General features: G+C 33.8%; 1 protein-coding gene across 10 annotated transcripts; it reads right to left on the bottom strand.

The window, feature by feature from the left end:
• Positions 1–644: 644 nt before the first annotated feature.
• LOC138129513 (alpha-actinin-4-like) lies at positions 645–11,583 on the bottom strand. 10 transcript variants are annotated; one of them, XR_011159226.1, is made up of 9 exons: positions 11,425–11,583; positions 9,684–10,551; positions 9,420–9,632; positions 9,113–9,364; positions 7,838–9,058; positions 4,019–4,194; positions 1,550–1,834; positions 1,118–1,498; positions 645–833 (listed from the first exon to the last, which is right to left on the bottom strand). XR_011159226.1 is itself a non-coding variant. In XM_069045821.1 (5 exons), the coding sequence occupies exons 2-5, from the start codon at positions 4,184–4,186 to the stop codon at positions 809–811; spliced, it is 831 nt and encodes a 276-aa protein (XP_068901922.1). In that variant the 5' UTR covers positions 4,187–4,194; positions 7,854–8,891; the 3' UTR covers positions 645–808. The 10 variants fall into 10 exon arrangements, 4 of the variants coding, with proteins under 4 accessions (XP_068901922.1, XP_068901921.1, XP_068901924.1 ...); XR_011159225.1 differs by having other exon boundaries at positions 1,128–1,498; XR_011159227.1 differs by having other exon boundaries at positions 1,146–1,498.
• Positions 11,584–15,525: the final 3,942 nt, after the last annotated feature.

The raw sequence follows: 15,525 nt of genomic DNA, 5'->3' as shown, positions 1-15,525 counted from the left end.
ACTAAAATATCTATATACCGTGCATTTTTTATTTTACTGAACGTAGGATTCATGGATCTGTAAGTTTGGTTGCCTATTTCAAATGAATTGACTTTTCCATTTTAGAACTGAACATAGCCATTTTATATTGTATGTTCAGCGAAATAAAAAACGCAGTGTATAAACAAAATGACTTCTAAATGGAACAGAGATAAGTGTGAGGTGAATGTGAAAATGTGATTGCCTTTTTGAAATTATCTATAGCAATTTGAATTCTTATTCTTATCAAACCGGCAGGTAAATGCAACTTTGTTTTTGTATTATTTCTGTTCATGAACAATATTTAAATTCGGCACTGGTCGACCGCTAGTTTCTAATTCGCTTCTATAGTAAAACACCAAAATTAAGTTTTTTAAATCACTGGCTTTAATTTTGTTCAACATTAAAAGCGTAAAAACTGTCGAGGCGCGTCAAAATCTCGTTTACAACGAAGCTTGTGAACGCTGGGGCTTTGACTTCTCCGCCCAAGAATCGTCTGGTGAAACGTTTCGTTGTCATGACAACGTAACTCTACGCTACATTGACGCGGTATACGCGATCGCGGGCTCTGTGCTGGCCGCCCTCGCCTAAGAAAGGAGAATGAATAATATGAAACTTACCGCTGATAAATTCGATTACTGCAACCTTTGCATGCAATAAATTTATATTGACAAAATAAATAAATCAACTAATACAATAGGTATCTTCAATAAAAAATTGAACACATTTAAAAAAAAATCTTATTTCTTTATAAATCCTGGGGGGAGGGGCGCCGCCCCAAAGTCCTCCCTTACGAGCCGCCACTGGCTAGAACCCTGAAATTTTAAACAGACTTAGGACTCATTGGAAGCTACTTTTCAAATGTTTTAAAATATTTCTTTATCAATAAGTTTTCAAAATACAAAGCCAACATGATTTTTTTTTAATGGGAACGTAGGTTAATGAGTAGTATGCATAAGAATAAGCATTTGCTGATACTATATACATATTTGTCTTTTTCTATCTAATAGAGTCCATGTATTTCTATCTCTCACTAATACAAGTAAAAGCATTTGCTAATGGCCTATGCATATGACCCATTAGATTAGGAAACGCTTACACAAAAATACCTTTGCTATAGGTCTTACTGATTTTTCTTCATTTTTGTGTAGTAAGAAGCGACGTACACCATTATACTCTTTTCGTCCGGCCTGGAATTATCGATGTCTTCGGCATCCAAAAGGCGCGGGATTCCTAATTCATTGTTGGCAATGTCAAAAGCGTGGTTCAAGTTGTCTATGTTCTTGTTATTCAGTAATGGTTGGTAGTCGAACAAGTCTGGACAGTGGGCATGGATAAGTGCGTTGAACCCTAACCCCGTTCGCCACGATGACGAGAAATCGCGAATTTCTACCCCCGGATAGCCGTGCGTTTCACGCTGAACCCACAAGAGAAGAGCGTCTTTAGCAAATTTCTTTTCGGAATTTTCATTTTCTTCGTCCTTGAAGGAAACTCATAAAGACGAGCGAAGAAACGAAGCGACTTGACTTACCACGTAGGTCTCGATGTCTTGGAAGTGAAACCTCAAGAGGATCGTCCAGATTAAGCCCAAGATGAGTCGAGAGTTCCCATCGACTATATCTTCTGCTCCTATACTTTCCAATCGGACTTTAGTGTGTAGAAACGCAAAACTCTTGTTAACATTTTCAATTTTGTGTACCCGAAATTTCCCATTGTTTGGTTTTGCCAGTTTTTCTCCGGATATGATCTCTAAGAATTTCAGTAATTTTTTTCCGTCTGCCAGATCCACGAACAAGTCATCCACTTCCATTCCAACCTGGAGGTGAATTGTGCGATTAGATGGAAGCGAAATTGCAGCTGGGAACTTAAATTTAGAACTTAAGAACTTTCACTCCATACTGAGTATGAAATGATTTCTAACTGTAGGTAGGTACACGGTTCGTCGGAAGGATATTTTAGTTCGAAAAAATTGCTCATAGATAAAACTGTTTTTATTGTATTTCTTTAAGCTTGCAATGTCTTAGGAAATGATTTTTGAAGTGAAACTTTTTATGGGAGGGTCTTGAAATTCTGATCGGCAACCTTTTTGTGTGACGAAAAGTGGTGGGGGTAAACACTATTGGGTCGAGTGGAAGCAGTGTCTCTGTCTTTGTCACACTCACGGCATTTATCGATAATGCCCTCTCTTTGATTTGGAGGCTTAAAAATGAACAATGAGTCACGCATTTCGATATTGTTTAGTGTTATCGTTGTTTATAATTTATTTTCATCATTAAAATATACAATTTTGATGTGAATATGCTATTTAAAAGTGATTGATGAATAATTACAATGTTTCCCTGTAATATAAAAGTTTCACTTCTATCGTGCGTCTTTACGACACATTCTGTTTTTTAAATCATTTTAGGTTGCGTTTCTTTTTTATTTAAGCAGGTAGAGGTACTTCCTTTTAATATGTAAATAAAAATAACTGTGTATAAGACAAAAGTATAACAAATTTTATGCAAATACAAGAAACAACAAGTAAAAAAAGCGTAAGAAAAAGGACTAAATGTGTACACTATAATAAGCAGTTACTGCTGCAAAAAGATGCTCACAAAATTTTAGTTATTTGCATTAGTTTTGTAACGTTTCCAAGTTTTTGGAAATCACCGTGAACAGCCTCTGAAGCTTGTTCACAGAAGAATCCTAAGCCTTTTTGTTCTTTTTCGTAAAATTCGGGACTGTGAAAGAATATTGCGCGAAGTTTCGATGTGACAGTTATATTTAAAACTAAAAAAAACCTTTTTAAAGACCTATACATAATACACACAGTATACAGTGCGTTCGTAAAGTTCGGAATAAATTCGATAAAACTGTAGGTAAGTATTAATTTCTGAGAAAAATCCTCGAAGAGGTCAACTTTGTTTTTAGAAAGTACATATTCGTTAATATTTTACTTGTGTAGATAGCTTTTCATCTCCTAGTTATGAAGTCAATAATTTTTTTTAAATGACAACCCCCACTTTTTTCTTCTTTTTTTGATAGACCTTCCCACTACCTAAACGATGAATGAAAAAACTCATACCTTACATAACAATTTTTTTGAGAAAATGACAAATTTTACTCCAAAAATTTAATTTAATTTTTATTGTAAAAATTTTAATTGGCCTTAAAAAATGAAACAAACATCTAAGGTTACCAATAACATTCAACTCGATGTTGAAACTGCCTCCCGCCAACCATTTAGCACTTACCGACACTATGTACACTGCGCTCAATAATGTCAGGGCTTATTTGTTCCATTTCAGCGCAAATTCTCTGCCGCAAATGTTCTAAATTGTTTGTTCCATTAAAATAAATCTTCAATTTTAACTAAACCCATAGAAAAAAAAAATATTTACCTTAAAAATTAAATTACTTTTTTGAATTATCAATTGTCATTTTCTCAAAAAAATTGTTATGTAAGGTACCAATTTTTTTTGCTCATCATTTAGGTAGTACGAAGGTCTATCAGAAAAAGAAGAAAAAAGTGGGGGTTGTGATTTAAAAAATTATTGATGACGTCATACCTAAGAGATGAGAAGTTGATAACATAAGCAAAGTACTGAAGAATATGCGCTTTTTAAAAGCAAAGTTGACCTCTTCGAGGATTTTTCTCAGAAATTAATACTTACAGTTTTATCGAATTTATTCCGAACTTTACGAACAGTGCGTATAGTCATTATAAATGATTGTCCCATCACAGTAGGCGTTAATGACGTAGGTGAATGTGCCACAAGCCTCATAACATGAGTGAGACTAGTATCGCCGATAGGTGGCGCTCCTGGCGGTAGTAGAAATCTGTCTACTATAGTTTGTCTAACGTTGCGAGGCTGCCGGCACATCCAAAATTTGTATGGGTTTTCAACGCTAACTGCGATGGGACAATCATTTATAATTACCCTGTACAACGTGTCGCCTTTTGATTATGCAACTTGCGGCGATCCTTTTTTTCGATTATCCTTTCGACATTTTTTACCTTCTGAAGAAATGTGTTCATCCATTTGGTGAACGTTTTCTTCTGTATGTGAAGACGTTCTTCCTGCAGGAAATGTATCCGTCCCTGCTCGTATTTCTGCACATGATTCGTCTCAGTGATCTTGGTTCGATATTGCACAGAGGTATGCGCCCTAGGTTCAAAACCCATGAGGTCAACTGCAAACAACAAAAACTTATCTCCATCGAAACTTTTACTTATACTGCACTTAAAGTGCGTCAGGGTCGGAAAGTAATGTGTAACATTTGCACAAACAAGCACCTTTTTTTCATAATTTAATCCATAAAAACAATCAATCGTACACAAGACAAATTAAAGACAGCGTGATGATTTTCGTTTTAACATTTTTGCGCGATTGTGCTCTATTTGCTTGTTTATCACGCTTGTTTCCAAAACGGTAAGTTGTGCTTACTCGTTGCTAACGATAAACTCGACGGTAAGCAATTTTGGTGTTCTAGAACGGTAAGTAAATTTATTAAAATTTATTTATCAAAATTAAGCAATTATTATAATAATTTTTATGTAGACAGAACTTGAAGACAAGATGTTGATTAATATACTATTACCATATCCTATTTTATTCACAATTTTTGTATTAGCATTGTGGGCTTCTTATTATCTCTCCCCCTGTTGAAAATGGCTACTAAAATATTGACTTACGATCTATGTTAAAATTTAAAAATCGTTATAAAATATTTTCATTCGTGCCTTGGGGCTCTCGAGTTCGGGAAGCTACCGCCAGTGTCCGTCGCACTCAATTAGCTGTGCTCCGGCTAAGAGCACAAAATTGGCCGCGTGACCCATAAGTGGAACAGTGACCTGACCTGACCTGACCTGACCGAACTAAACCAGCTGACACGTGTCTCTTAGTACCTTTTTCCCTTTTATTTTCAATCACCGGAGTAGACCGGGCTGGTCTATGAGGTTCCAGGGCTACAGCGTCGGGTTCAATGTAGTCGGGGAAACAATTCAAACATAAACCGGATCACATAGTTCGCATCTCAAACTCGCATAATGCTGTTCGCATCGTTTATCCAGCATGGTCATTTATACATGAGTCACATATCAATTTGCGGGCCGCGAGTCAAATGTCCACTAACGTCTGTCTTTAAATTAATTAATTAATTAATTTATTTATATCGTTTGTTGGGACCAAACTCGACCACACCAGATTATTAAATAAAATTTAAGTGAGAGAAATCCGTATAGATCACGTCCACCTGCCGTTGATCATCTAAGGCTTCAGACAGAAACTGCGTTCTGGTAACAAGGTTTGTCTCGGTTGAACGCTTTCTAATGAACCCATGTTGTTTAGGCGATTATACATAGTATTGCACTAACATGATTATAAATTAGCATATGCAACAGATGTTCGAATATTTTTGAAAAATTGTTAATTATCGCTATTGGTCTGTAGTTTAGTATTTTGGATTTTTCTCCCTTTTTATAGACTGGACATATATGCGAGATTTTCCGCTGACTAGGAAATGTGCACGATTTGAAAATTATATTGAACAGAATTAACAAGGGAGTCAAGAAGACATTAGCACAGTCTCTTATCAGAAAGGCAGGAATCAAGTTAGGTCCAGATGTTACAGTGGACTTTCAGTTATTGAAGTGACATGAATAGAGTTGACATTCAGGCTAGAGAACGAAGTTTCCATTTTTACGGAGTTATTACATGTACAGCTACCTGCTGAGCATTATTCAAGGAGTCATCATTATAAGTCATTAGAGATGGAATAGTGCCGGAATTACGTTTCAAATTTAGAAATGACCAAAATTGTTTGGGATTATCTTTCATATTGTTATTGATTTTACTTATGAATGAAGAATATGCTTGATTAATCTCCGATTTCAATCAAAGATTTAAAAACATTGTAAACATCGGACAGCCCAGATTTTTTGTAACGCATCCATGCAGAAGTTTTTAATTTTATCCCATGTATAAATTTCCCATTAAACGAAACAGGGTAAGATCTAAAACAAGATCTTTTTTTGGGAACATATTTATAGTTGAAAGATCTCGTATAGCATCGAATAAAAACTAGAAACAGCTTCTTCTGTATTGAGAAAGAAAAGACCAGTTAATTTCACACAACGATGCATAAAGAAGATGAAAATTGCTTTTTCTGAAATGGAATTCATGGTTATGGGTTACAGGAGATAAGCTTTTCAGAAATGTTTTCGGAAACTGATATTCAATATCAAGGGCAGGGTGATGATTATCTTCCTTGACATAGGACTTAGGTGCTCTTGAAAGGAGACACTTATTTTGACTGTTAACCAAGACAAGGTCCAACAGTTTGTTACTACTGTTTACAATCGAATTACACTGTATAAGATCGAAGAAATTAATCAAGTGGTTTAGACAGTTATATTGGGTTGACATCGTAAGACCGGATAGACAACTTACAAACTCGGGTATATTAAAATCCTCTAAAAACAACAAATCAGACCCACAGAGGCAACACAAAGATGATAAGAGATCCACGAAAACGCGATAATCACTACTATTACAAGAAGTGACAGAAAAATGATGCCCGAAATTCCGTGTCTCTAACTGTATGAGCACCATTAAACAAACAAGGATTCTGACGAACAATATAATCAGAAAATATATCTTCGGTGGTACTAGCATCGATACCGGCTACTCGAAGCCTCGGATTTAACGTAGGTAACGGTTTGACATTATAGTTACTTAAATTCCGAGAAGCAAGGGTTTTAATTTTTTCAGTATTTTCATTGTTATAACAACTAATAATGACGTCCGGATTTAACAGCAGAAATTCCAACATTAGACTTAATGGTATCAATTTTACTTAAAAGATCTTTTTTTGTAATAGACACCGATTGTTTATCGTTTTTTGGTAATAATACAGGAGTCTTAAATTATCCTATTCCGAGTTGGTGGCTTCGTAGGGGACATCCTGTTGACTAAGTAAAAATGTTTAAAAAAAATTGCTGTCACTGAAAAAAAATATCAAAGTTGCCAATATTTGTTCAAAAGTACCTGATTAATATTCTAGCTATGTTGTACTTCCCTTTTGAACAAAAATTGGAAAAATAAAAATTTTATTTTTTCGAGATAAAGCTGTTTTTTCAAGAAATGTCTTTTCATTTATATTTTAATATTTCACATAATCATCCCCACCATATTTCAAAATGAATGTCAACCATTTATATTTTTTATTTGAAGAAAACATAATGAAAAGTTTGAACCTTCCGACCCATATATCTTTGTAAAGACCCTCCCTATATTTTTTATTTTATTTTTTCGAGATTCCTGAGTTTTTTTTCTACAAGACCCCCGACTTGAAATACGTTAATTTTGCGACACCCTGTATAATCGAGGAATTTTTTTTTGCAACCTCGGCGAAGGAAGGACTTTTTTATTTTCCGAGGTTATTTAAAATTGCTTCTTGAAGTTTGATTTTTTCACTTTGTTGCTCAACTAAAGTTACACACTTGTCAACAGAATCACGTAAAGCATCAACTTTGGAAGAACCCTCGAATATAAAACAATTGTTAAATTTACTTAGAACTTTTATGTCAACCTCATCATATTTTAAGCATTTAACATGATATTTATTGTAACAAAAAAGACATTTGAAATATTTGTCCGTTCTTTTGACATCACTTTCACATAATTTACACACAGGCATACTATAAAAACAGAGTAGATAGTGTTATCGGAAGATAACACTACGGTACGACCGACGTACCGAGTGGAATTTATTAATTTAATAGCCAATAATGTAAATTGAGAGATCAGATGCTAGATCGTTACATCATACTCACTTTGAGTCACACTCACAATGTACAAAGATAAACTGAAGAATAATAACAGTGATTCCACGAGAACACACCACAGCACGACACGCTCACGCTCACAAACAAAGTTACACCATTTAAAAATAAAATAAAATAAAATCACTAAATTGATAAGACGTATTTATTAGGAACAAATTATTATTAGTGCAAATATTTATACTGTGTATTTGCTCAAATCAAAATTTTCCCCTGAACACCTGCTCTTGACACATTTTGTAATCTAAACTGACATGCATGACAAGATACCTAATTCCGAATCAAGCTTTGCCAACCTAAAAATTTTCGTAAAATGTTCCGTGAATTAATGGCTATAATGACATCGCGTTTGTTAATATGTACCTATGTCTATTACAGAATCAAAATGGAGGTACAGTCGATGGACAAATAAAACTGGGACAAAAATGACAATCACATAAGTCAAAATTTACAAATTTGCATCGTTTAATTACGGCTTTATCACAAATAGGTTAACTTTGGTATGACATATTATATAGACACTGACAAATGTATTGACAATTCAATGGTCTGATTTACATAGATTAAATTTTAAGTGTCCCAGTTTTATTTGTCCACCGACCGTACATAAATAAAAAAATAAATACTTAAAATTTATTCAATAATTAAAAAAAAAGAAAAATTGTCGCAACAAAATTCCCTACATTTAAATTTTTTTATTTATAAAATGGTATAAAGTGGCAAAATAGAAAAAATAGTATAAAAGATACGTTCAAGAAGGTCCTTCAAGCACTCATTTGTTCCTCAACTCGCCGCTACGCGGCTCGTTTCGGAATTTCAAATTCGTGCTTGAATAGATGCCTTCTGCAACTTATATTTTAATATACTATTCTGTATGTACAATATATAAGTGATATATGTATACATTTGAAAATATTATCCGTTCACGATTGTTTCAAATTCGGACTGTGTTTAAAACAATCGTGAACGGCTTATATTCAACCAACGCACAAAATAGTTATATAAAACATCCAACAGGTTATACTTGGAATCCATGGATATTTAATTGTTAAACTTTCCTTAGTTTTAACTTCATGCCTCTAAGTGGCGAAAGAGCCACTCCCTTTGGATTAAATCTGATTTTGGCTTCAGTGAAACAGGTTTTTTCTACCACAAAACTTTTTAAAATGTACGCCAATCCTAACTTTGTAGTTAATTTCCCAAATCTGCTACCTGTCAAAACCAACAACAATAAAAATAAATTTACAGAACACTTGAAAGGCATACCGATGCAGTTCCGTGGTCCTTCTCCAAAAGGCATGTACACAAAATGTTCAATATTGTTGACATTCGTTTTAGAAAATCGTTCAGGATCAAATACTTCTGGATTGGCAAAATAACGTGGATCATTATGTAGAGCTAAAATTGGTATAAAAACGGGCGTGTCTTTCTCTATAACGACGTCAGTTCCTGGAATATTGTAGTCGGTGACAGTTTTTCTGTCCAAAAACGGAAGAACTGGATATTTTCTTAGTACTTCTAAAATATACAGTACATATTTAATTATAGATAAAGAAAAACTACAAAACTTTGCCTTTGACACACATGTCCAGGTATTCCATTTCTTTAAGAGAGTCATAATTGATGCCATCGTGTTTTCCAGAAATTAAATCAATTTCATGTCGCAGTTTGTTTTGAATATCTGGATGTTGGGCTAATTCGTGTAAAGCAAACGCCATGGTCGAACTACTGGTTTCAAAACCAGCAGCAAAAAACATCACAGCTTGAGCGACGAGTTTGTCCCCATCTTAAAATTAAATTTGAACATAATGTTTTGTTTGGACGTTTAGCAACCAACCCATAAACTGTTTGTCGTTACTTTTCAACTGCAATAAAATATCGATCAAATCGTTTCTGCTGACTTTTGAAGCAATTCTGCTGTCCATGATTTCGAGAAAAGATTTTTTCAGAAAACTGGCGCAGTGCGGATTGATGAATTTCATTCTAAATAGTTTAGCAATCATGGGCGTTAAGAAATAACATCTTATACGAAAGGCGGTTAGAGTGTCGTCCCAGTTGAATAATTTTTGAGCGATTTCGTTGAATTTGGAATTTGCGTTTTGAAACGAATATGCGTTCACACCAAATACTGCCGTGCTGATCACATCCACGGTGAATCTAAGAGAGACGTCTTTCATATCCACTGTGGAGTCTATCATGGCAGTTTTTTCAAGATAATCTACCATTTCCTGTCCAACGTCTTCTATTAATCTAGACATAATTTTTATTTTAGACGAAGAGAACACCGGTGTGATTTTTCCCCGGATGTCTTTCCATTCGGGATTTTTTAGAAGAAATAACATGTGGGTGGAGATCGGATCGTCTCGTTTGTTGTTCAGGATGTTTCTGTCGTAAAAGTGTTGAAAATCGCTGATCAAGACTTTCTTGATAAGTTGGGGATCTCTTAGTAGCAGACAAGGTTTGTCCAATATGAAAAATCCGATAAAAGGTTTCATTGTTTTGTTGTACAAATCACTGAAAATCTGTCCCATAGAGTCACGCATTAGTACAGCGTTGTACACGTTACCAATAAATGGTAACGGTTTGAAGTATGGTACATTTTTGTTTTTCCAGTGATTAAAGTTTCTCGTGAAATACAAATAAAGGGAGATAAAAATTATTACAACGTAAAACACGAGTTCCAATAGAAACGAAAATGTCAACATCTGAAACAAATACATTTCAGGTAGACATATCATCATATCACTATTATATCTATTGATTTTCCTACTCTAATTTCCCTATAGGTACCCTATAGGTAGCAATAATTTGCACTGCATGAAAATGACCTGAATATTTTTTGTAGCTTATTAAATTCTAAACAAATTTGTTTATACGATCTGATTTTGAAAGTTGTGCAGGATTTTAACCTGAGGTAGGATGTGTTAAAAGAAGGCAAAATAACCCAACTTGCCGTATACAAATGTTAATGGTTTACAAGAGAATCAATGGAATCAGTTCGTTTAGGAACCACTGAAAAATTTCAAATTTGGCGAGCAGTTTTGACATACGACCAACCAACAAACTATTTGCAATTTAAGTAATTGTATACTTATTTCCATAATTTATGGTTACAGGACAACAATTATTGCGTTTGTCATCTGCGATGTCCGGCAGCGGATTAGACATTTATTCATCACTTTCGCTGTTGTATTACACATTTCTTCATCACGCTGTTGCGTGATTTTGATTGTTCACAATTCAAATTCAAATTCAATACATTAACTTTTGTTTGTTTAAAGCAAAAATCATATTATTTAAGCAACAATTTACATCAACAATGAAAATGTTACACTTGAAAAAATACTAAATCATATTATGTGAATAATACCGTGCGATCCATCAAGTGGGTCATGGCAGTGGAAACGAATGCCGTTGGACTGCAGCATATTTGCCGCATATTTAAATGAAAATTAAAAATATGTTTTATTAGTCTGTCCGTATCCTTCGATATTTTTAATTATAATAATGTCATGGCTCACTTGATAGAAAGACTTTTGGATCCCTCGGTACTAGTAATGTACCTACTATTTTCTTACCTTCGCTAAACAAGCAGCACTGTTAACAGTGTTAACTAAATAACTTTTACCAGTATTTAATGTAAAATAAAAAAGACTGGTTGATAATAATATGTATACTTGCTTTGGTAGTTATCAACAATTTTTTTTCGATTTTAGATGTACACATGCCAATGCACATTAAAAATACATTTCTGATTAATAACAAAAAAAAGAGAGTAGATAATGATTAATATTGATAACACTTGGTGTCAGTACAAGTTCGGATGAAAATAATTCTGATATCTTTAACCTTACAAATTTGAAATTTTCGGATGTTAGTTAACGCTTAAGGTAGCCATACACGAGCGGGATTCTTCAAGGTTCGGCCTGAACAGTCCAAGCCTTGAGGAATTCCCCAACGTGTCTGGCGACGTTCTTGAGGCCGCGGTCATAAGCGTATATTCTTTAGAAATAAAAGGGGTGACCAATGAAAGGAAATGTAAATATGTATCGTGGTCCATCCTCAAATAATTGTGAAAATCTTTTAGGAAAACCTCCAGTTCAGTAACTAGATTCTTATGGGAATACACGGTTCTCTTCAAAAGCCACTCCTTGCAGCATACACCTCATTTGCGCCTTTTCTTGCGAAAGCAGTCCCACGCAATCACACAACCGACAGTCGTTAAAATACCATCATCCATTGATGCCATGATGAAAACAATTTGTAAAACCATAAGAATAACCAACAACCACCACCAGGGAACACAGAACTAGTGTGTTGACTTGGAGTTGAACCTGAAGAAAATCCCCAAGGCCTTTTCCTTGAGGAAAATCCTCTCCGTATGTGAGCGAGGGTTCGGTAGAGGAAATCCCGGAGGCTTTTTCTTGAGGAAATACCGCTCGTGTATGGCTACTTTACTCTCTGTAACCCTGGGGAACCGCAATATCTCACAGGGGTCGGCGAAAACTAGAAGAAATGGTGAAGTCGAAAGAATGAAACTGTAAAGTTTTAAATTTTCGGTCTAGAAAGATTCAAGCGTGATTAGTCAAAAGGAGAAAATTTTAATTTAATACAATTCCTAGTAAAGGAGAGACAATTCAAATACAAGACTAGTCACATAAGGCTTATTTCTGGATTTATTTTGTACGCAATCAAAAATACGGGGTCATTATAAATGATGGTACAATCATTTATAATGACCTCTTATTAATAACGCTGACCACTCGATATCGTTTATAATGTGATTTAATTTAGTAATCAACGTAGGTACAGTCCATTTTTTTAATGATAGTCCGATGAGCTTAGTCCGAATCACGAAGTCGACATGACCTTCGTCTGCTTTTGACATTTGATAGCAATTTAAAGTCCTCCTTTCCTAGTAATTTTTACATTATCGTGTTTTATTCATGATAGAGCGATTGAGAGAGATTTGACGTCTTTAATTTTGAATGTTAGTTTGACGTGTGAAATAAAGTCACAGATTTTTTAATAAAATTCTATTCCTGGGTGATTTTACCATGGCGAAAAGAAAAAAGGTTAATTTTAAAATTGCGTCAACATTCCACAACTGACGTAATGTGACGAAACCCGCAAGCTAATACGGACTCAAGAAAAAATAGCTTCAGTTCGAAAATTAATTAAAGTCCATTCAAAAATCAAAAAACCACCAACGTCGCATTTTCCTTGATAATTAAATTACTATCGGCAACGCTGTCTAGTGTAGTGTGTAAATTTGGTGAGACTTGTAATTTTGAGGTTAAATCTTTATCAAGTGTCTTGTTTTTCGGGCATGTTTAATCAAAAATAATAAGACTCAAATAAATTAAACGTGCTGCTAATAAAACAATATGAACGAAATTCAAAGCAAATTGAATTTTATTTTGAATCAAATAAATGTCATAATTTATAGTTACAATATCAGACGAGATTTAGGTAGAATAACTCAATATTTAAAGGGTATAAATTCTAATCATCTAAATAACTGTATTCAATCGATTTTAAATAAAAACAGAATACATTGTTTAAAATATAACGAATATAATGAAACATTAATAGAAATTAAAGACACTTTATTACAAAAATTGAATATTTATTCTAAACGATTAAAAAGATATAAAAATAATAAACAACGGAAATTTGAAAACAAACTATTTAGAAATAATGAGAAGTTGTTTTACAAAAATTTAGCAGATAATAAAAATCAAAATAATAATGGTCTACCAAATATAAATGAAATTAAAGAATTCTGGTCAAACATATGGTCAAATGAAGTTCAATTTAATAATCAGGCAGAATGGATTCCTAATTTAGAAAATGAGATACCAGATAGTAATAATCCACATCATATTCAAATTAGCCTTAAAATTTTAGTTAAAAATATTAATAGTTCACATAATAGGAAATCCCATGGAGGTGACCAAATTAATAACTTTTGGTTAAAAAAATTTAAGTACTTGTATTCATAACTGCTTACTTGATCACTTTAACGGATTTATTAGGGAACCTAACACATTTCCAGAGTTTTTGGCCCATGGTATAACATATCTGAAACCAAAAGATTCCGATACTAAAAATCCATCAAAATATAGGCCAATCACATGTCTGCCTACAATTTATAAAATTATGACATCTTGCATTAAAGTAGAGCTGGTGCGTTATCTCTTGACACGCGAGTAAAAGTTGCGCAGAAGACCAAATTCAGACGACTAGTCCCGAACAGCTCCCACCCGTTCTAAAAAATCGCCGTTGTTGAATTGCTGCTGGACCGATCTTTGCCGATAGTTCTCCTTCTACCTGCTAAACTCCTCCCACCGCGCACCTCGCGTGTCAAGAGATAACGCACTAGCTATAATAATTTACGACCATTGTCAAAAATTAAATATACTTAATGAAGAACAAAAAGGTTGTGTTAAGGAGTGTTTTGGTTGCAAAGAACAACTTATAATAGATACGGTAATAATGGAACAAGCTAGAAAAAATAATAGAAATATTTATACCGCATTCATAGACTACAAAAAAGCCTATGATTCAGTACCACATTCATGGTTAATTAAAATTCTTAAAATTTATAAAATTAATTTGGATTTGATTAACTTTTTATCACATGTAATGACATTTTGGAGAACTACTTTAAATTTATCAATAAACAATACTAAATTAAAATCCGAGCCTATTCAAATTAAACGGGGAATTTATCAAGGAGATTCTTTAAGTCCTTTATGGTTTTGTCTAGCCATTAATCCTTTGACAAATCTATTAAATAGCACTGGATACGGTTTCAATATTAGACTTAATAATACCACACTATCAAAATTAAATCACCTTCTTTATATGGATGACATAAAACTTTATGCATCTAAAAAGAATCACATTTTATCTTTATTAACAATAACTGAAAATTTCTCAAATGATATTAGCATGAGTTTTGGTATTTATAAGTGTAAAACGCAATCAATATGTCGCGGTCATTACGAAAATTTAGAATATATAACTAAAGAAGGAGAAATCATTAAAAATTTAAATAAAGGAAAATTTTATAAATATTTATTTCCACCTTCTAAGTAAATGACACTTTATAGGTATTTGTGGTAACTAAGTAAATGGGTAATTACAGGCAGAGCCCTGTAATATTTAACAGGCACGTAGAAGAGACCTGTAATAGTTATTACAAGTCTCATCAAAAAATAAATAATCAAAACTATGTTTATTACAAACACAAACAAATTTAACTATCAATTGTTGCAATTACATACGTTAATAATGCATTTTGATCCGTTTCGGAAGTATTTTCATATCGCTCCTTGGATCGAATCAGTAGAGAGCCGCACTTGCAGCGTTGGTAATTCCGTGATTATTTTCTTGCATTTCAAGAAAATCGCCTTCAAAGTCTTCATCGGGCATTAAAGCCATTCTTTCTTTTTGCAACAAATTTCACAAAACTTCTGACAGTATTTTTTTTGTTTATCTCAACACCATGACGACGTAGGTATAATTGCCCCACCGCCTTTCATTACAAAATTTTTATAAACATAAATAACAATTAAAAAACGAAATTTAAAGGCTGAAGGTGGAAATAAAAGTTTGTATGCAACTCGCTTAGCAATTAATCTTTACTGGGCTTACTGGCTTATGGGACTCGC

The sequence above is a fragment of the Tenebrio molitor genome, chromosome 4, assembly GCF_963966145.1.
Source record: "Tenebrio molitor chromosome 4, icTenMoli1.1, whole genome shotgun sequence".
NCBI lineage: Eukaryota > Metazoa > Arthropoda > Insecta > Coleoptera > Tenebrionidae > Tenebrio > Tenebrio molitor.
Note: the sequence above shows the minus strand (reverse complement) of the source record. Positions and strands in the feature narration are given on the sequence as shown.